General features: G+C 35.3%; 1 protein-coding gene across 2 annotated transcripts in view; it reads right to left on the bottom strand.

Moving 5' to 3' along the window:
• Positions 1 to 23,612, bottom strand: part of NIPBL (NIPBL cohesin loading factor) — a 169,246-nt gene that overhangs the window by 64,114 nt on the left and 81,520 nt on the right. For both annotated transcript variants that reach the window (XM_083354590.1, XM_083354591.1), the window contains exons 9-16: positions 18,027 to 18,659; positions 6,627 to 8,120; positions 5,243 to 5,425; positions 4,069 to 4,269; positions 3,115 to 3,186; positions 2,921 to 3,010; positions 1,992 to 2,095; positions 1,535 to 1,621 (exon numbers count right to left, since the gene is read on the bottom strand). In XM_083354590.1, coding sequence (XP_083210716.1) covers positions 1,535 to 1,621; positions 1,992 to 2,095; positions 2,921 to 3,010; positions 3,115 to 3,186; positions 4,069 to 4,269; positions 5,243 to 5,425; positions 6,627 to 8,120; positions 18,027 to 18,659 — 2,864 coding nt within the window. The remainder of the gene's footprint in view (positions 1 to 1,534; positions 1,622 to 1,991; positions 2,096 to 2,920; positions 3,011 to 3,114; positions 3,187 to 4,068; positions 4,270 to 5,242; positions 5,426 to 6,626; positions 8,121 to 18,026; positions 18,660 to 23,612) is intronic.

A 23,612-nucleotide genomic window follows, 5' to 3' on the forward strand; every position in this document is an offset into this window, starting at 1 on the left:
ACACACACACACACACACACACACACACACACACACAAAGCAGAGAGTTCCCCTTCCCCCTTGTACAGGTCTCCCGTTTGCCTGCCGCCCCGCTTTTCTTCCTGAATTTTGCGCTTCCTTACCCAACTCCAAACTTTCTCTAGCGCCCCTGTGCTTTAGGAGGGGGAACCAAAGGCGGAGCCGTTTCTCTCCCCCCCCCGCTTTTGCCGCTCCCCCACCCAACCAGTATCCCACTTCTCCTTCCTCGGCAGCTTTGCAGATGGGCCACACACGCACACACACACACACACACACAAAGCAGAGAGTTCCCCTTCCCCCTTGTACAGGTCTCCCGTTTGCCTGCCGCCCCGCTTTTCTTCCTGAATTTTGCGCTTCCTTACCCAACTCCAAACTTTCTCTAGCGCCCCTGTGCTTTAGGAGGGGGAACCAAAGGCGGAGCCGTTTCTCTTTCCCCCCCCTCGCTTTTGCCGCTCCCCCACCCAACCAGTATCCCATTTCTCCTTCCTCGGCAGCTTTGCAGATGGGACACTCACACACACACACACGCACGCACGCACGCACAAAAGCAGAGAGTTCCCCTTCCCCCTTGTACAGGTCTCCCGTTCGCCCGCCGCCCCGCTTTTCTTCCTGAATTTTGCGCTTCCTTACCCAACTCCAAACTTTCTCTAGCGCCCCTGTGCTTTAGGAGGGGGAACCAAAGGCGGAGCCGTTTCTCTCTCCCCCCCCCCGCTTTTGCCGCTCCCCCCCAACCAGTATCCCGCTTCTCCTTCCTCGGAAGCTTTGCAGATGGGACACACACACACACACACAAGCCCAGCGGCCAGACTGCGCTGCCTCCCCAAGGGCTCCTAATGGCTTGCTGCCCCGCGTGACACCGCTGGCTGACGCTAGCTCGTCTCTCTCTCTTTCTTTCCTCCCTCCCTCGGTCTCCCCCTCCCCCTTTTCCGGCTCAGCCCCACGTCACCAGGAGACCAAAACGGGGACATCATGGCAGAGCAGAGGAGACACAGGAAGCGGATCCAGGTACCGGGCTGGCTTATCTCCTCCCTCTTTTCGCAACCGCTCTGCGGGATGACTTTCCCTTTTCCTTCTGGCTCACCCCCCCTCCCCCGCCCGGTCACCCTTCCCTCCCTCCTCCCCCTCCTCCGAGGCCGCCGCCAGTCAGCATCTCTCCTACCGTTTTTGCGGCTTTTCCGTCGCCCCCCGCCGCCGCTCCCCCTTCCCCGCAGAGCCGGCCGCATCCAGCGCCTTCTTCCTCTGGAGGGAAGCACCGAAGCCTCGGCCGCGCGCAAGTCCTCGGTAAAATTTTTTTGTTGACTGGAGTATAAGCCGAAGTGGAGTTTTTCAGCCCAAAAAGTGGGCTGAAAAATTCGGCTTATACTCAAGTATATACGGTACTTGATGGGACTTCAAATAATAATGTCCAAATAATTACTCATTCCAAATAAAAACACCTGTAATATTAATTGCAGTATTTTCAGGAGCTAGAACACTGATAAATAACATGTTCTCATCAACCTTTTTAACAACTTACATGATTAAGCAGAGTCGAAAGCTTTGCACCATCCTGAATATTTTTCTCTAAGATGTTCAGAACTTTCACCGTTTTTTCAGTTGAAAGCTAAAAAAAATCCGAAACAATAAATACATGAACAGAAATTATTACTTTTCTGTGTTTGACATTTAGATTTATTGGACAAACTAAGATCATGCATCATGCAAAACTGAAAAGAAATAGTTCTGAAGTAAATTTAATTTTGCTCAGAATTAATTTTTTTTAAACTGCCTGCCAAGGACCTCACAAGAGTTCATTCTGGACTATTTGAGGAGAACAAATATATATTTTTTGTAAAATAAGGATAAAAACAGATGTGAGTTTTTTCATTATCCCAAGTGGCTTCAATATTAAAATGTATTCCAAACCAAAATTTATCACAAAGAGCCCGATAAACATTTGCTATATCTTCATTTTTATGGAAGCAATAACTTACCTTATCCATAATGCCCATGGCCTTAATTTTAGCTGATTCACTGCCCAATTCACTAAGTTGATGCTTCCCCAGTAACAACTCCTGAGGCATTTCATCATCATCACCTAAAAGTTAAACAAAAGAATACACACTCACTTTTCCTTTTGATGTACTTGAATAATATATACATGTAATATATATATTACAGTTTACAAAATAATTTCTCTGGTCTTTTTGCATATAGAGCCACAAACCTATTCAGATAAGGATTCAAAATTAATAACGACAGAAAATGGCTATAAGAGCAAAATATTTGAAGAAGCAATGGCCTCAGTAGAACCTGGATAAACACATGTAGCAGTGTTGAATGAGTGGAGAATGGCATCAGCAAAATATATGTTCAGTAATGGCAGCATGAGATCTGTGAGAACAAGTAAGCAATGAGGATGGCAGTTGGTTCCCTGTCTCAGATTGCCATGCAATGCTAGGTTAAGTAGCTATGCAAAGATAAGCTAGGGCCCAGGAAGCTGGAAGCTTCCATCTGGCTGCAAATGGGGCATTTTGAAACGTTCCATTTCAAAATGCCTCATTTCCATCCAGACTGAGCTTCCAGCTTCCCCAAGGTCTCCATCCAGCTAAAAAGTGTTCCGGCGGAGGAGACAGGCATCCCAAACATTTTTTGACCTAAAAATCTAAAGTTTCTGGGGCCCATGATCTTGCAAGAGTTCAGGCACCCATTCTCTGCAAAAGAGGATGGGTGCCTCAACTTTCGCGATATTATGGCACCCAGGAGTTTCCAACAACTGCTCTCCCTGAAAGCAGCAGAGAGGAGAAACAGCAGCAGAGAGGATTTTTGCAAGGTGAGTCCAACGCAGCCAGGAGGGAGGGGGAAGCATACCAGTGTCATGGGAAGACATGTCAAGATGGCATGCTTTAAAAAAAGTATTTACCAAATGCAGTATAATCCATGTCTTCCAAGTTGTCCAAAATATTTTCAACTGAAGCACTGAACCGCTTGAATGTAGAAGAATCCATCATTTCTACAAAAAACAGGCAATATAGTATAATTTGTGTCATGAAGAATTAATTGCAATTAAATAATCAGAATAGGGACATTTCAAAAACGTTTAGAAAGCCAGAATACCTTCAGGAGTTAACTTTGGTTCATAAGCTTTCCTTTTCTTTTGCTTTTCTTTTTTCTTCATTTTTCTAGCCACTTTAAATTAAAAATATAAAATTTATAAAATTAATATTGAAAGGAAATATTATTTCCTATAGCAATATACTATACAAATGCTTTTTCAAGTGCTGGTTTATAATCTATCTAAAATAGTAAAAGAATAAATTAAATATGTATATATTTATAGTCGGAGACCAAGTCACAGAATTTAAAAATACTGTACAGCACACCATTAATTCATGAATAAGAGTATATACATATATTAAAGAATGAAATCTTTTAAGTTAACATTTCATTGAAAGCACCAGTTTCTGTAAGGTAAGATTATAAATACAGATGTTGCTACTGCTTTCAAAACATCAGGGTATTGATAATTTAATAAGCAAACCTGAATTTTCTCATTACAAGTAGAATTTATCAGACTCAACATTGGTGATAATAGCTCTAATTGGTTGTGTAAAACAGACTCAACCTCTTTGTTCAAGTAAATACATATTGGATCTTCAAATGGAAGGCTTTATTTAACCTGCTTAATTTAATAAAAGGACAATTATTTATTTAAATTTGTTATAACTGCCTGTGCCATAGACTGGGCAGCTTACATAATCATAAAACAGTTAAAAACATATGCCACAGACAGAATAAAAAGAACAATAAAAAGAACGGTAACAATAACAAAACACACACAATAAGGACCTCACAAACATTAACTTCAGATCTGAGGACAAAACCAGAGCTTTTTGGAATCCCATGAGGGCACTATCTGTATATCTGGGTGGATGCTGTTTCAGTGTGTAAAGGTCACAACAGAGAATGCACATTTCCTTGGTCCCCCAAAATGGGAATGTTTAAGAGAGAAAACCTGGAATGCCCCCACTACCAGAATGTAACTGACAGAAACAACTGGAGTCCTATTACCTTCACTGAGACTAGGCGGAGGAGAATAATCATCCATGTCTGAATCTTCTGGACTTCGAGCGCGGTATCGGCTGCTACCAGAACTCCTCCTTCCTTCATGATAATGGCTACTCCTTTTATGATCTCCAGGACGTCTGTCATGTTCTTCATATTCCCAGGCTTTATCATCATCTCTATCTTTTCTATGTCTTTTCCGAGAAGCTAGAAATAACCACTGTTATCAGTGCAAAGGAGATCTACAAAGCTTCAATTATGAGAAATTAAACAGGCTAAGTTCTTTCTTAGCACAGCAGCACTCTTTGAGGAAAAATTTCAGAAATACCCATCTGTAAATCTAAATGAAAATTTAAAAATAGCTTCAATATTCAATTTTTTAGAGTTTATTGCAAAATGCCTGTTCATTTTCTATCGTTTTCTTAGTTATTGCTATGTTTTCTTCCCAGTTTTAATGTCAGTTACATAAACTTTTAGAATAAATCTCACAGGAAATTATTATTTTCCATAATACTACAACTTCACCTTAATAAGATTGCTGCTGGAACTAGGTATATTGCAGAATAGCTTAGTTTTAAATAAATAATAAAAGCAATATTTCATTGCACATATAGATCACGTGTTCACTTTTTTTGTTAATTTGAAGACTTGTACCATTATCTATACAAAATTGTTTTTCATTAACATTTGTAGCCCTAGCTCAAATACTATTTTATATTCAATTAATTCTACATTTTCAAGTTCTCAATGTCAGGACCTCTGGTGATTTGCTTTTTGATATATTCCAATCACAGCACATAAATTTGTTTCTAAAGCCTCCTGTCCCATTACACCTTTGTAGCTTCTTTCATTAGCCTTTTTTTAAGAAAAGAAAAGAGTGAGGTTATTGACTATTACTTAACTAAATTACACCTGCCTTTACATAGTGTAAAAAAACTATTTATCAGATTACTTAATAAACATTATAGCTTGCAAGGTTTAATATTCCTTTAACATAAGAGGTGTGTTTGTGTGTGTGTGTGTGTGTGTGTGCACGTGCATGTATTGCAACAGTCTTTACTGGCCTCATCTGTGTAAGCGGCTTTACTCAAATTAGCAAGATTGACTTGCAAACTGCTATAAACATATTACCAAATACATGTATTACCATTATCACACAAAAAAACACCATTCTACTTACTTTCAAAAGCCTCTTCACTGTCATTGTCCTCATCAGAACTAATTTCAGCATATTTTGGTTTTTCGTTTACTGTGCTACGCTTACGTTTATTCATTTTCACTCGTTCACAAAGTGGCATGGTAGATTCAATTTCTGCTAGTAGTTCTGGAGGTAATTCCTTTAACACTGACTGATCTATGCTACCTATTAATCAAGAGTAAACTGTAAGTGAATATAAATCCAAATATTGTTAATATCTACAAGATAAATTAACGTTTTTTACTGCTTTTCACCTCAAATCCCAAGTCAATCTAGAAGGTTTCTAGTTCAGAAGAATTTATATAACTATAATATATAGCATTTTCTTTGTAATCATTTGTTACTCATTTATTGTTGGGGTAAGCAAATAGTGTGCATTAGCATGCAACAACATGTCTGAAGTTAGTTTCTGTTCACAGATATAAATTATATTGACAAGATTCAGATTCTGTACTTATAGTAGAAAAAGCAACTGTTTACATACATTTACAGTAATGTTAAGAGACAAGTAGAAAACCAAATAAATAATAGATAGCAAATATTTTTCTCTATATATTTAGAATAAGTAAACGTCAAAGCCATCAGAACCAGACTGAAAAGTTCTTCAAGTCTATCTTCTGTTCATAATGAGATTCTATTTAATACTGTGCAAAGGACTTTTACCCACAGACAAGAGAATATCTTCATTAGTGCAAGTTTCAAAGAGGTGAAAGATTTATACATCTATTGCAGAATACATCAATGAAGCAATACATATGCTCCCAGTTTAATAGAAGCAAAAAAATTTTCACAAAAGTATCTCTTCTCCCATTGTGGTCGTAACTCACAAACCACATTTTCATATCTACTGAAACGTATAATTCATATAAGTGCACTAAATAAATACATATAATCTGTTTTAATATCTATTTCCACTTCCATATATAAGATTTTTCTCCAGATAGAACTGTAGATTAAGAGCCATTTAAAATACATTTACATTTAAGAATTATATGAAAATAGAAGATAAAATGCCATCGGAAATTAATCTGAAAAATTCAATTGTGGAGTATAACAGCTGAATGCTAGAAATGAGATCTTTAACTCAAATGATCATATTTGTTTACCTGAGAAATAAAAGTAGTAATTTTAGCAGACTACCTTTTCTTCATTTACCTAATTTTTATATTTCTGAAAATAACGTAAGTATTCATTTTTTCAGGGAAATATGAATAACAAATCAAAGTAAGTTTAACCAACTAATATTTTTACAATTTATTTTCAAGTAATTATTATTAGTAGTAGTGAAGGAACTTTTTTTCTTTTAATATTTATAGTCAAACTCATCAGGACATTAAATGTATTGGATAAAATTTTGCAATCTTACCTTTACTTGATTTGGATGACTTGTTTTTGTTAGATCTGAAACAAGAGCTTCTTGATTTGTCTTCTCTGTCCTTAATAAATTTTTGTACATCATCTAAAGAAAGCTTTTGCAGAACAACTACTGGTTTAGCTCCTTTATTTAGATCTTCAACTAGTCCAATCTTCTCAACCTTATTCTTCGGTTCACTTTTAAATTCTGATTTCCTTACTTCATGCATGACATTGCCATCTTTATCACGTTTTATTTTTGGAATGATAAAATGTTTTAAAGCCCCAGATCTTCCCCCCAATAAATAACTGGGAAACTCAGTTTTATTATCTCCATGTGCTTTACTACTATCCATTTTGCTTTTATTACCATCTGTCCTCCGATCATCCTTACTGTTCTGTGATTTAAAACTTGGTCTATCAGGTCTTAATTTACTTTCCTGTTTAATACGAGGACTGTCCGGTCTTGATCTCTGATCTCCAGAAGACAGCTTATCCCGGGACTCACCAGATTCATGTCTGTGTTTCCTTTCTAGTCTCTCTGCTTTTGTATTATCAGTTCTAATGATATGTTTAGAATCATGTTCGCCTTTACTTGAAGATCGCAAATATTCTGGTCTTCGTAGCTTTGATGGATCTCCTCTGTATCGTTCTGATTCACCTCTGTCCTCAGTTTTTTGTTTAAGGCCATCATGATCCCGTCTTACAGAATCAGAAATTGAACGCCCATCAGGCCTCTGTTTTAATGAGTCAGATCTTTCAGATTTCACCCTGGATGGATCAGATTTCATGTCCATTTTATATTTAGATATATCGAGCTTCTTTTCCAATGAAGATTTATTAGAATCACGTCTGTTTTCGTGTCTGTGTTTAGGGGTTTCTGGCCTGCCTTCACTCTTCTGCTTTGGGGTTTCTGGTCTGCCTTCATTTTTCTGTTTTGGAGTATCTGGCCTCACTTCATTTTTTTGTTTTGGAGTCTCAGGTCTTTGTCTTATTTCCTGCTTGCCATTATTTTGTTTGCCCTCATTTTGTTTCACATCCATCTGTCTATTTTCATGTTTGTTTTCATGTTTAACTTCTGCTTGCTTGCTTTCACAGTGTTTAGTTTCTATCCGTTTACCCTCATTTTGTAGTATTCCTGTTTGTTTGTTCTCATTGTGTTGTACTTCCATTTTTATAACTTCAGAATCTGACTTTTTCCTTAGAGTTTCCGGGAAGTTTTCCGTTTTTAGCTTTAGTACTCCAATTACATCATCTTGGGCAACAAATACAGAACCATCATTACACTGTTTTATCTCTTCAGGCTTTTTGATAATGTCCAAGTCCTGAGTAAGAACTGCCTGAGAGTCTGCCCGTCCGGCTTGCTGTAGATCGATACTAACCATCAAGGCTGGTCGTGACCCATTTCCTGCAGAATTTGTGTCCTGAGAAGCTGGTTTATTTCCTCCTGTAGCACCTCCAGCCTCCTGTGGAAAGGAATCTTGTTTTCGTTTCTTTAAAGGCTTATCTGCAGATCAAAGAAAAATTAAGTTAAAAAGTGCTTATCATTTTATAGAATACTTTATGTAGACACACAGAAAAACATACATATTTTAATATGTTCATACACATTTATATACTTCGGAGTATTGCACATTAGTTACATAATTGATCTGGAACATTATTTGTTAACTATTTGCTAATTGCTTTGCAAACCATTTATACAACACAGATAATTGTGGAAGGAACTATGCAAGATACTTCAGTTATCATACTTCCTCAATTCTGAGTTTTCACAAATCTATTTGAATGTATCAAGGAAACCAAAGAAGCAAGTTGCTTACATGTATCTTCAATAGTTTAAGTGATCACCTGAATATTTATTTATGAGTTTGGCACATACCAGCCTCTTAGTTAAAATATTCTAGAATTGAAATCTTTAGGCACCAGTTTAAGCTTCATTTTTTTTCCAGTTCAGTGATGGCCAAGAGAAGAAATATTTCTTGACCTTAAATACCAAGTCAATGAATAACAAGTGCAGCTTTTATAATAAACAGAAAAGTATTTGAAGAACCAAAATACACACAAAATGTTGTTAGCTATGCTTTTTGCATTATACACACACAGAGACACACACGGTGAACAGCAAGCCAACTTAGAGATCATAAAAAGCTATTATTTCAAAGTAATGAACGTAATCTCTCCTAAAACTTGCACTGATTGTGCCTAAAGTTCTAGGCAGTAGTGTCATAGAACAGTAGATTAATTTAATCACAGACACTATAGCACACATCTTGAGAATGCACACATATATCAGCAACAACTGATATTGTTGTGGCTCAAGTTGAATGTCAATGCCCCTGAGAAGATAGAGCAGACAAATGAATTCTAATGGAGAATAATGAGAGGCAGAAACAAATGTATGTTTGAATATAATAAGGAAGTGGTGGATTACATTTATAGCAATTTTGTATGCTTCACTTACAAACTAAAGAAAAATATCCTAGATATGGATGGAAAATAAGTAAAAACCTGATTGGTTCATACAATCAGTGCAAAACTCAGAAGACTGGAGTGCCAAAAAACTCACTGTCTAGTGTGATTAAATCTGGATTATCTGCTTGTTGAATGCAGGCCCAAGTGGGACAGAATCACAAACCTTGGTGACACAGATATTAAGGTATGCTTGCTAATAATTAAGAGTTGCAGGAACACATAAAATTCTTCTCTGTTTTTATAAAAAGACTCTGGCTAGGAAAATGCCACTGCAATACAAATAGCATTATCTTTGGCTGTACAACAGTGAGTTTCATCTGTGCCTTCTACGTGTGAAACAAATTCTTGAAAGATCTCAGTTCTTAAGAATGCTTACTTAGAATGTAATTCAAAGAATCATTATTAGAGTAGGATTCTTCCAGATAAAGTGAATGTCCATCAGAAAAAAAATAATTGGTTCCAAAGGGGAACTACAGTATCTAATACAGACATGGATTGGTTCAATCCTGATTACAGTATAGATGTGAAAAGCTGTATTTTCTACAATAGGACTTCATTGATATTTCTGGGCCAAAATTTCAACCTGTTTAAGACATATCTATTTCAATATTATGAAATGATTGTAACTGTCGAAAGATAAATTCAGCTAGTAAGTGCTAATCCTGGTTTAACCTTCTAGAGATCAATGAACTAAGATGCAAATAGACATTTTAACTGCTCTTAGGTTTGGCAATGATGAAAGATTTGAAAAATCAAGATTTCAAAGATGCATGCAAAGTTTGGAAATCAAATCTGTGCTATCATTTGGACTCACATCTGTTGCACTCAAACTGTTGTGATGAACTTGGTCCAGGATAAGGCATGAGCAGAGTCCACTTCAGCTCAAGGCTTGTCTTGGAGCAAGACCATGAGACTTTCTACCATATTCAGCATTACTCCAATGAAGTTGGTGGTCTGAGTCAGATTTAAGGAAAACTTCTCTGCACTGAAACAGAGTCAGAGAGAAGCTCACCTGTGAAAAGTGATTTCAACATAGAGCAAGAGTTTGTAATGTGTAGAGGCCGCTAAAGACAGTTTTAATGTAATAGTATCTAATAACTGATACTTGGAAATGAGCAACATCTACCATTTAATGAAGACATGCAGTAATGTAGCAAATCTAAGGGAACAATAGTGATAAGTAAGAGTAAAGCAGCATTCGCCAAGACATAGGCAAATGGAAAATGGTGCTACGAAAATGAGAATTTTTCAGACCAACAACTGTTTACCAGACAGAATGAGTACTGTGTGAAATTGCTATCTGAAAATAAAACAATGATGCCTTTAGTCCAGAATTGGCCTCAGTCTTCAGCTCTGATTCAACATGTAATACAAAAAGGAAAGTGTAAAAACTGGTAATTCTCAGTCCAATAGGGAAGGATTCAAGCTACTAATATGTAAATGATCAACTGCAATCTTCCTCTTATTTACAAAGAGAGCCACCATCTTCTAGTCCACCATAATATAAGAAAAAGATTGGGGTTCTTGCGCCATTATTCTTTTCATCTTACTAAATCATGATAAAACTTGTGTTTGAAAAAGAATAACTCAGTTCAGGCAGCTCTGAAATTCCCTGACAAAAACAATTAGTATATTTTCCAGAAGGCAATACTGTAGCCCTTCTATAGCCTTTCGGACATGAAAAATATACACTTAATCAAGAATGGATGCTGGCATATTTGACAGAAAGATTCCCATAAGCAGAAGAAATTTATCCTCTGTAACATTTCTGTAAGACCTATAATGCATAAAAATAGAGCACATCAAGTGAGAAATTGATGTAAAGATGGCACTTATAAATATATGTAGATTTTTAAAATACAGATCCCTTAAATTTTATCCAAACAATAATTTTTATTCTTAGGAAAAGAGTTGGGATGATGTCTAATAGAATCACTGCTAAGTAAAGAAAGTGATAGTTCAGAGGATAGGAACCCTTTTATAAACTGTTTTTAATTATTAAAGCCTAACTCTGTGTTGCTTAGAAGAAATTAATTTCATCTCATTCTAGCTAACTAGTTTAGCACAATCAAATAATCTAATTTTACCCAGCAATTCATAATATTCTGAGCAATATGATTTGTTGCTTGGTCAGGTGGACATCTTTACTTCAAAAATGTTGGCTCTTTTTATCTTTAGAAAGCTTCTCCACAAATATAGGAACATTTCTTCCCATTGAAAATGCATACATTATTATTCTATGCATATCCAGTAGTCTCTTCTATAGTTATAAAATATTTATTTTTTCATTTTGTCAGTTATCTCTTTTTATAGGCAAAGTGTGAATAACCGAGGGAAGGAGTACTATACAGTCCGGTTTCTGCAGGAAATCTTGGCCCCTTGGAACACTAATACTCCTATCAAGCCAGTAGACCTTTGATTACAGTTGAAACATCAGGTGAACCTATGGCAGCTATTATTTTTCTGAGCTCAGGAAAATGGGCATCTACATAACTGTTCAGTTTAGGGTTACATACCCTCTAAATGTGATACTGGGTTTTGATTACCCACTCCAATAGTGGGGAGGAAGATTTATCAGAATTGGAGCCTGATTAATCCTCTTCAAAGACAAGAGATGCTTAAAGAAAATTTTATTTTACTCAGCAGAAGGCAAAGCTAGAGGAAAAAGAAAAGAGGTAACAGTGACTGAAAGCATAGTAAATACAGCAATGGAACTGATAATAATGGCAGAATTATTGGGGGAAATGATACCAAAGTAACTGACAGACTAACTAAACATTTAAAGTTAAATGGTGACTGTGGTTGCAAAGTTGGTGCAGTGGTCTTTTGTTGAGACATAAACACTATAGAGAACATATCCCAGTAGCTGGTATTGCCCCAATTTTAGCATTGTTTTCCAGTGTATGAATTGGAGGAAGCAGAAAAAAAATTATAGATCTTAATGTCTGAAATTCTTCATAAAAGCTGTGATATTAATTCTGACACTGATAACTGCAGTATGGGTCTTCCAATACAGTAATCAAAATGGGTGAAAATTATATATCCTGTTAGAAGAGTATTATTCAACTTTTGGCTTAGAGTAAATAAGTAAGTACTGTAAATAGCTCCTACCCACAAACAAGATTTCCCAATATCTGAGAAAACACATTTTCAGTGGAAAACCACAGAAAATTCAACTACCATCTAGGTGTAGACAAAACATCAAGATGACATGGAATTTTGGGCAGGGAATGGACAAACCTTGAATAAGTAAGTTTGAAATTGACAAATCCCATATGCTTGGGGATCAAGCTGGGCAGAGATTAATGAATCTACCCAGCTACCAAAATCCGGTTTGGTAAACAGCTCCTGCATACAATAAGGTGGCTTGAATAATATACCTGAAATAATACCAAAAGACGGAGAGAGATCGCTGGCTTGTAATATCATCTTCCAAAAAAAAGAGCGTAAAAAAGAAAAATCAACAGGTGTATCAAGTGTATGTGGTCAAATGTTACCATCTGTGAGATGACCCTCACCAAGGCAGAAAAGACACTCAGCGCAGCAGATAATGACAGAACCTTTCTCTCATAACCATGTTCTAAACAAAGTCTAAAACATGGGTTCTAATTGCCTCCCCCCCACCCCAGAAAAAGAAGAAAATACAAAACAGAGGAGAAACATACAGATTGGTACAAGTGTATGAATACAAATCTCCTCTAAAACTCTTCAACTAAGGACTGTATGTTGCAAAGTTCACATTTCAACTCAACATGTCACCTCTCAGCTCGCACCATCAGATGCAATAAATTTGATAATTAAATAAAAATAAAAAATATCCCTAATTTAACTGAAACCTATCCATATGGATTTATTATCAACTTCACATTGTTGTATTAAGTAATAAATAATTAGTAAACTTCTGTGAACTTACAAATTTCCATAGATTAAGCACTACCCAGTTATAAAATACCATCAGAATTCAGACAATCCCCCATATCACGCAGCCTGCTAGCTAATTAACAATCTATTTATTTCTGATGTTTCCAGGAAGAAAAGCTTTATGCAAGACATTCTTACATTTTATGGAAGTAGATCACAAGTTTGAGATATTTGCAAATTTATTTTTGCCACCTTAACTTGCATTTCAAAATGTAAAAATTGTATTTAAATTATTAAATTACTATGGTTTAGAATTAGATCTCCAAAAAGCCCATTGCTAAAATACAGTATATTAGTTATCTGATTAAGAACATTTTAACACAAATAATGTCACAATATAAATAAAAATTTGGTTCAGAAATTTAGTACAAATAGGTAGAATATTATTCTAGTTTAAAATTACATATTAAATTTTTCACCTAATCAGAAGCACAATAGTATTCCATACTAGCAGAATGAAGGAAATAAATAGCCTTTCATGTTATCTCTGAAATTTAAAATGAGTAGAAATTTGAAATGAGTAACTAGATTTAGTTATGAGAGAGATATAAATATGAAAGATATATAAAATCCTAGAAAACAAAGTTCCTCAAAATTATATATGACAAAAGCAAGACAAGTAACTGCACTTTAAATAAAAATGACAAACTCATGTACTATGCTCACTTTGGCATATAGTTGAGATAATGCCTAATGAACATAATATGAATACATTTAGCTTATATGCAGCAGAAACTGGAAATTTAAGTAGAAGGATAGAATTTTTGTTCTGCAGAAAGCCAGTAGGTAACCTCAGCCTCTGATTCAATCTATGAAAGAAAATATATCACATGGAAAGCACTATATGATCATACTCTCCAATGATTGGATTGTTCACAAACATGAACAGCTTTTAACCTTGAACAATTTTTAACCAATTAATAGTAGATTTATAGAGATTAAAGTCATTTCATAATTCACTTGCTACAATATCTCCATACAAAATTCTGTAAGATTTGAAACAATGCTACAAATAAAATTTTATCTAGCCTTGTAACTATGCCACTGTAACAAAGCAAAAGTGATGTTCAATTTGTATACAGTAAAGGTAGTCCTCGATTTATGACCATAACTGGAGCCTGAATTTCCATTATTGATGTGGTATTAAGTGAGACACACCAGATTTTATTATCTTTTTGCTGGATTTCTTAAGAGAATTACATGGTTATTAAGCAAATCCAGCTTCCTTCATCAATTTTGTTTGTTGGAAGCCCTCTAGAAAGATTGTAAATGGCAATCACGTGATCCTAGGACATTGCAATTATTCTAAATACATGCCAGTTGCCATGCACCTGAATTTGATTATGTGACTGCGGGGATGCTGTGATGGTCTTAAGTGCAAGGGCCAGTCATAAGTTACTTTTTCCAGTGCCATTTGATAAATGTGTCATTGTAACTTGAGAAGCACCTGTCCTGACTTATGATCCAACTATGACCTTCTCTTGAAATGTGGGACAAGATATAAGCCCCAAATATACAACAATATTTACAGATAGTCCTTGATGTATGATCATAATTGGGACCAGAATTTCCATTGCTTAATAAAGCAGTTAAATGAGTTGCACCTGATTTTATGACCTTTTTTGTCATGGTTGCTAAGCAAATCGCTGCAGTTGTAAAGTAAATCATGCAGTTGTTAAGCAAATTCAGTTTTCCCCCATTGACCTTGCTTGTTGGAAGCCAGCTGGCATTCCCATGATCCTGGTATCCTGCAATAATTATAAATATATGCTGGCTTCCAAGCACCCAAATTTTGGTCATGTGACTATGGAGATACTGCATTGGTCATAAGTGCCAAAACTGACCATGAGGCACCTTTTTCCATGCCATTGTATCTTCAAATAGTTGCTAAACAAATGGTTATAAGTCGAAGACTACCTGATAAGCTTTAATCTGTTTTTACATTTTTATAAATTTTGGCCTATCTTCAATATAACTTAGATATAATATATTATCTTGTTCCAGGTAATAATTAAAATATTCAAATGTAATAAAATCTGTTCGGCTCATGAAGAATGCCTAAGAATAGTCTAATTTTAATAACAGTGCCATGCTGTTATTTCCAGATTCGAATGTTCAAATAATAGCATATAAATCCTTCAAAGTTTTCTAGTTCATATTTTTCAAATTATATCCTGATAATTTCACAACAAAAACCTCAGTATGTTGAGTTCAACTGGGCAACTAAGTCTCTTCCATAGTGTCAATTTAATAAGGTTTGTTCTGAATAAATCCATGTTGTCTACTAAGCTCTTCAAATAAAAAAAAACTATACAGAATTTTTTAAAAAATATATTATTAAAATATACTGAACTTTGAACAAGCAATAAGGTAAAACTTTGGGACGTAATTTACCAAGACCGTATTTTTGTCATTTAGATGGAGATGCAACATATATTTCTAAAAAAAAAAAAAGAGGCTGACCTAATTCTAATAACATTTAATAATTAACTATGAATCTTTAAAGCAAATATTTAACTGAAAATGATTGTTTGATGTCAAGTAAGTCTTACAATAAATACTTTGGTCTATGATTCTGGCACATAAAATCAGTTTGACTATTTGAAACTTTTCTTTGCACATAAGGAGGAATTGAAATCATACCTTATTGTTCAATTTAAAAAGACTTCAGATGTGGTATGTTCCTATGTCACCAATTTTACAATTAAGTTTTTGGAATCAATTATGCAATACATAGTCTTCTTTTCTGAAATTACCTGGAATTTTTGTGCATAATCTTCCCTCTGATTTCCAACACTTAATACTTTATCAAAATGGGACTACTATATATGTTCCCAGGATTGTAATAGTTCCAGACAATATAGATATCTGTGTTTATTGTACTGCTACTTGGATTCTAAATCATACTGATCAATTTTTTGATCATGTTTTTTCTTTCATTCTCTATTTCAGGGCTTTTCAACCAGTGGTACGGGTACCACCTGTGGTACATTGGCACCTGGCAGGTGGTTCGCGACCATCCTAGAAAAGTGGTGGTGGTGGTGGAATGAGCTGAACCGGTGGCAGCACCGCACAAGCCTGAGCGAGAGACGGCTAGAGCTGCAGGGCTGTCAGGGCTCAGCGGAAGCGCCAGGATCAGTGCCAGGCTCCAGCTGGAGCTCAGCGCTGATCCTGGCGCTTCTGCTAAGCCCAAAAGAAGCACCAATCAGCTGGAATGTTGCAGCATCCCCAGTATCTTGTGATTTACATTCAGATGCTTGGCAATTGATTCATATTTATGACGGTCAGAGTGTCCCAGGGTTATGTGAAGTGACCAAACCTGCTGCAACCACCCAGCAGATGGGGGGAATAAAAACCAAACACTCCCACTGCCAATCCTCAAGAGAAATGCTCACAACAATGAAAACCTCGGACAGGAGGAAGCGCGCCACCGGGTAGGCAGGTGTCTTGCTCGGCTGTGGCTTGGGGGGCAGTTTTTTCAATGCCATTGTAACTTCGAACAGTCACTAAGCAAACTGTTGTAAGTCGAGGACTACCTGTACTTCATCACTTTTTTCCTTTTTGTTTTGTTTTTGGTCATCAAGTTTTTGACACCTTGCTGGGTGACTGGTGGTACTCGGATGTTGCCATATCCTAAAAGTGGTACAGTGGGTGAAAAGGTTGAAAAGCCCTGCTCTATTTAATATCAATTTATGGAATGTAAGCCAAAGTTCAAATGAATGACCTCAAACTATTATTTTTCCTTCACACTTTTTTTCTGTTATAAACAGATCTCACACCATCCTCTGATCAGGACTGATTTAAGAAACTTTATCTGCCACCTTTCTTGAAATAGAACTCAATTTGTTCCAGATCAGAGAAAACTATTGTATATAATGGTACATTGCAGGTGTTAATCTAGGACCAACCATTTCTTATTTTTTTCCCCTTCCTCCTGTCTTCATTCATTTCCAATTCATCTACAATTATTTTTCTGTAAGCCCTATTTTTCTTAGTACATTTTTTTAAATGTTTCAGTATTTTCTCAAGAAGTATTTCTTAAACATCTTCCTTGAGGGGAAAAATACAATTTAAATCTTGCATCCACAAGTTCAATTTCAGAAGGTATTATAATCTTCAAAAAACTGAGGTAATAAATCTATGGCAATTTCAATCCCCCTATATTCAAATACAAGATTTATTTATGAGTAAACATGAGTGGAATTGCTCTACAATTTTGCAACTATAACAATTCCTATATTAAGAATTTGGAATTAGTCAATCATAATTCCAGTGTTGATTTGACATAGGTCTTTACATGTCTTTGTCCTTCATTCACCATTAAACCATATGCTTTGCTTGATTCTAGTTTAGGATGCTGTGACGGCAGTTTTAATATAATCCTTTGTTTATGACTGTTTATTGACCGTCTGAGGTTACAACGGTGCTGAAAAAAGCGACTTATAATTGGTACTCATGACCATCACAGAATCTCCCCAGTCACGTGATTGAAATTAGTGTTCTTGGCAATTGGCATATATTTATGACAGCTGCAGTGTCCTGGGGCCACATGACTTCCATTTGTGACGTTCCCAGATGGCTTGCAACAAGCAAATTGAATGGGGAAAGTCAGATTTGCTGAATGACCACGTGATTCACTTAACCACAATGATTCATTTCATGACAGCAGCAAAAAAAAATAAAATTGGGCATGAGTCAGTTAACAATCACATCGCTTAGAAATGGAAATTCTAGTCCCAATTGTGGTCTTAAGTCGAGAACTACCTGTATAGGTTGAAGCACATTTAAGTACCATAGCTTTTTGTGATTTAAAAACGTAGACTGTGAACAGATATGGTTTGAGCAACAGGCCATTTCTTGTAACTGCCATAGGTAATAAGGAATAATATTTTTCTATAATTCTGACATTTTGAAACTACCTGCTGTGCATTGTCAAAAATATATCCCTATAGCAATTGTATAGTATCTTTCCACACCAAGGATATTCAACTATCTTTTAGACTACAAGCATTTTTACCTTTGTCTTGCACTTCTTTTGAAAACCGTTCCCTTTCAATAGCTGATTCCCGTTCTATCCGTTCAATTTCAGCCAATGCATCCAATTCTACTTCATCATATGGCGTAATAGTCCCATGCTGTGAAACCTGTGGATGTGTCTGTACCAAAGGATTTTGAGGTTGTTTTGCAGAAACTGAAGTGTTCGGTTGTAAAACAGGCACTTGTTGCGCCTGGAGGAATGCTGTTTGTTCATGCTGCGGTAAACACTGAGCAGCATTTAGAGGCCTATTAATATCCTGCGGAGTAACTGGCGTTTTAGATGTCTGTCCTGGATACTGCACATTAAAAGATATATCCCTTTCCGATGCATTACTGTTTTCCAAACCAGAAAGCATGTCGTCCTGCTGGTCCATATCTGAAGATCTTATACGAGTGAGTCTTAATGTAAGTTTAGTCGAGTCCTTGGATGGAGAACTAATAATATCATACATTGCAGCTTTTTCAGTCTGATCTTTTTCATCCTTGACTAACTTCATTTTCTTTTGTTTCTTTTGCTTTCTTTCTGGAGAATCTAACAATATGTCTGGGGGAACATCTCTAGGTGATGAGTAAGGTGGAGGCTGAGATGGAAGTATTAAAGGTGGTCTTGATCCTAGAATAATAATTTAGAAAAACTGAGTAGTTATGTAGATTCATATTTTCATGAGAGCACACACAATGTAACAACCTTTATTAACAATTCATATTAATACATATATATGTATACAAAAAAAATGAGTTCTGAAAATAAATTATCTTCACTGCAACAAAATCTATGCCTACCAATCTGCCAATCCACATCTAGCAGAAGAGTTATACTAAAAAAATGCAATACTTAATACATTCACAATTCAGATCAAGAAATGAGCTATTAGAAACAAATATTAAACAAAAATCAGCCAATGCAAGGTTAGCACTGAAATAGTTAGCCCCCCCCCACTATAGTGATGAGAGCACAAAATATAGACAATAAAACACCATTGCAGTATACAAACATAACATTAAACATAAAAAGCTTGCATATTTTTTACACAGGAAAATAATTTTTAATCGCTAGATTACTTGCCTTTCTTTTAGTGATTAACTGAAACCATTCGTACATACGAATTGTAAATTTACATACTAGACAGTAGTTGCCATGACATTATGTACAATATGTTATTGTTTATAAGCATGACATCCTCCCCAATGTTCAGACAATATATTTCAAAGAAATAAGCAAAGTGGATTTCCTATCACATCTTTTCATAAAACAAATGCATTTCTTTTCTCTGACAAACTATTACCTTATTTCTGTCTCCACAAAACTACTGGGATATCATCTAGAATCCATTAAAGGACTCATGTGGGATAAAATTAATAAACAATTTTTAAAAACAATCAATTATTGAAATTGTTCTTTGCCAACCAAAATATTTCCCTTTCTTAGTTATAAATCTTCTTGCCCTTGAGAAAAAAGGTAGGAACAGATTACTAACTTACATGATGCTGTTGTATTTTCAATTAGGAAGCATCACAGATACAAAAATTTAAGATTAATTTAAAACATCAGTATCCTATTACACCAATAGACAGGCCACAGTCTGTGAAGCAACTAGAAGGCACTACTTAATACTTTTCATAGTATCCATACTTTAAATTCAAGTACAATTGAAAAACAAAATTTATATATAACACAGGCATATTTGACACCTTCATTTTATAGGGTCTTTTTTTAATATGAGCAATTGTATAGTAGAGTGTTTATTTCTTCCTTGTCCAAAGCGATCAATCCAGCATATGATATGGAGTTCACAACATGTTTTCAGGATCCCAGATAAAGTACAAAATGAATTGTGAACAATCTCTTATAAAAGTATCATTAAGAAACATTATTTGCTGTTGATCTTTAGAAGCTGGAAGTTACATTTTTATTTATTTTGCATTTATTTATTTATTTTGAAAACTCATAAAAACTTTCCTGAAAATAAATTATGCCACTGAGCAAGCTGCATAAAAGGACTATGGAATTGTTCTTCTACATTTTTTTTTCAAATAAGCTTCTAATAAATCTGCTTTGAGTACAGTTATTCTGGACAGGACTTCAGTTACATTGACCATTTACTTCCATCTAATGTTGAGATATTACAAAAAGAAGTCAGCAAAGGAAATACTTAACCTGAAGCTCTGATATATGCAATCTTTTGAAAAATATTTTACAAATAAACACAACTAAAATATACATGAAGACAAGCATATTTTATCAGGTAGTTTGATTTACCTGAAAGTTTCCATGACTGATTATCTTTAGAAAGAAACCTACTGCGAATAAGAGGTCTTTTAATTAGATTTGTTTTTCTTATTAAGCTCACCTTCATGTGCAAGTTGAACAAATATAAGTGGCTCAGTTTGATTAGTATCAGCAATTTTCAAATTCTCAAAGAAATTCTAATTTACAAATGCTCATTGCTCTATCAGAATGTTTGTCAAGAGATGTTTTGCTATTCTAATAGTAAATCTATTACATTTTGTTACTTCTTCAGGAATTCATGAATCTATCTTCCTTTAAATGGAGAGAATTAAAGTAAATGTATACCCGTTTCTATAGATGAGTCAATTTCACTCTAATGCAAAATACAAGCATGTTTGATACCTTAGTACAGGTTCCCCAACCTGTGGTCCGTGGCCTGTTTGTCACCCAGCCCCGGGAATAGCTGGCAAGCGTTCCCTCCTCCCACTAGCACTACCACACGGGTGCTAGCAGACACATATGCAAGGACACTAGCATGGCTGCCAGCATCACATGGATGCACGCGGCCCGTTTGTGCATGTGCTAGCACCACCGTCGTGCGCGTTCCTGTTTGGGCATGCGCGCACAGGGCAGCATGTGCACACATTTCCCTGTTGCTCCCTTTCCTTCCGGGCCAACAAGCTGGAAAGGTTAGGGAGCTCTGCCTTAGTACATATTTAGGAAATCCTAGAAAATACATTGTTCCCAACACATGAGCAGTCTTGTGCCTTAATACCTTCCCCCTTAAAATTCCCAAACCCAAATTCCATCTTTTCACAAAAGTTATCTTATTATTGTATTTTTATTATGATTAAAAATTCTTCATTATTCATTTTTATTAACTAATACTATCCTTAGTTTTTGAACTCCAGTCCATAGTGGACTTTTTTATAAATTCACTAATAATTTTATCCCAAATAGAATGATTCATACCAATCTATAAAGTTAAGAAATTCTGAGGTTTTGCAGCATACAAATCTTACAACACTTTTACAAGTTTAATGAACTAGAAATCTACTTAAAGCACAATCAGTCAGTCACTTTAGGTTTGACAAACAAAAGTATCTAAAAGGTCATACACTTGCAACATAATTAATTTGAACGCATGAATAAATAAATCATTTTGCACTAAAATAATAAAGAAAAGTAGTATTTTAAATACTAAGCTTCACAAATGAAACTGACAAATATTTAAAATTTGATTTGATACAGCATACACTACATAATCTACTACATACACTACATAATATGAGAGCCTTGGTGGAGCAGTGGGCTAATGCCTCCTTAAGTAACACCATCTGCCTGCAATTAGTGCAGGTTCGCATCCCACCAGGCTCAAGGTTGACTTAGCCTTCCATCCTTCCGAGGTAGGTAAAATGAGGACCCAGATTGTTGGGGGCAATTAAGCTGACTTTGTAATAATGCCGCTTGGGGGGTGTATGAAAGCCCTAATAAGCAGGCATATACATAGAATGAAGGCTACTGCTAAGCTTGTAAGCCACCCTGAGTCTTCGGATAAGGGCGGGATATAAATGGAATTAAAATAAAAAATAAAATAATCAATTCAGTCTTTCAAGTATTATATGTTCGCCTTTCCATTAAATAGAAACAAGCCATAAATTACAAAGATAATTCAATGTATTTATCCCCACAAGCATTTTATATCTTTATGCATAGGTTTCCTTCAATAAATTGCTCTCACTTCCTGAAAGAGGACAAAGGAAAATAAACTCAAATTTGAGAAACTGATTTAATCACATTCTACTGTATTCATGTATTTTTTTGGATTTATCAGTAGTTAACCTACCATAAGCAGATTAATGTACACTAATGGGTCCATGATAATAACTATTGAAAGAGGAAATACTTACCTGTAGCATGTTATCAAAATTTGTATCAGAATCTTGGGCTTTTCTTAAAATCAAGAGTACTTTTAGAATGAATACACAAATTCTAATACACAAATTCTAATACAAAAAACTCCTAATATACCAAAAATAACAATGTTTTTTGCTCAACCTATACATTTCTGAGCTACAAACGTACACTTCTGGTTTAACAATATGGAGATAAATACTATGCAAACAAACTATTTTTGAAGACTCTTTTTACCATGCAAAAAGTAAATATCCATCCTTTCTGAAACGCTCTTTCTTATAAAGTTAGCGCAATTCTAATGTTAGTTGTGGCTTTTATTATGGAAAAGAATAAAAAATCTAGTAACTCAAACAAAATCAGTATGCTTGAATAGAAAATTCACCAAAAAAAACCCCCAGAAAAAATGTCCACAATTCTACAACTAATTAAAATAATTTAGTAGTGATTAATATAATTAAATCACTTCCACTAACCTTTTAATACCAATGGTTAACAGGTATACAACTATCACTCCCAAAAAAATATTAAGGGACAAATACTCAAAATATAATTTAAACTGAGAATTTGTTGAGTTCCTGAAAGTTTAAATATCTTACTTTTTTAATGCATAAAATTGATATAAAAATATGAATGTTTTCTAAATATTTAATGAACATAATAAAGTAATCCAAGATGTTTTGATCTTCTATGCAGCAGCCTATTCAATGAACATTCTTTCAGACCACCCAAGAAGAGATTTCTAGATGAAGCTGATGATCAGGATAACTCCCCTTTTACTTTTGTCCTGTAATTACTATTGTCAGCTTAGCATATACTAAAGTAAAAATCAAAGTCAAAGCAAATGTGTGCATGTGTTTTTTAAATAATTATATTTATATTAGTTCCCCAGTTGAAAATACTTTTCCTCTAAAATGGAACTAGCCAGCACAATTGATGTTCCCCACAGGAACAATATGTTTATTTAGAGATCCATTTAGTTGGAAAATTGACATTAGTCTTCATAAATCATGCTATACTTGTTATCATCTGCTGTTGTAATACAGAAAATACCTACTATTGCTAAGAAAATTTAATTAGAAAGAATTAAGAATTAGTATTGTGATTTTAGTTATTAACTATTAAGATAAAAATCCATAAAACTGACAATGCCAGAACTCCATTCTTTTAGAACAAGGATGTTCAATATTTCAGTGATCAGGGGAACATTGTTAAAGGGATGTTTTTGGTTTTTAAATACTACATTTGCTGACTCCACAGAAACAGGCAGAACAAAGATTTTCAGACTACCTGATAAAGGGTTGATTTTATCTCTCTGTTACATCTATAAGTGATGGAACTGTGTGAAACTTTGAAAGGCAGTTGAATCAAATCATTCCTTTAAAATGATTCAATGCATCAAATCCTAAAAATTGCATATGT

Source organism: Vipera ursinii (assembly GCF_947247035.1).
Source record: "Vipera ursinii genome assembly, chromosome: 2".
Classification (NCBI taxonomy): domain Eukaryota; kingdom Metazoa; phylum Chordata; class Lepidosauria; order Squamata; family Viperidae; genus Vipera; species Vipera ursinii.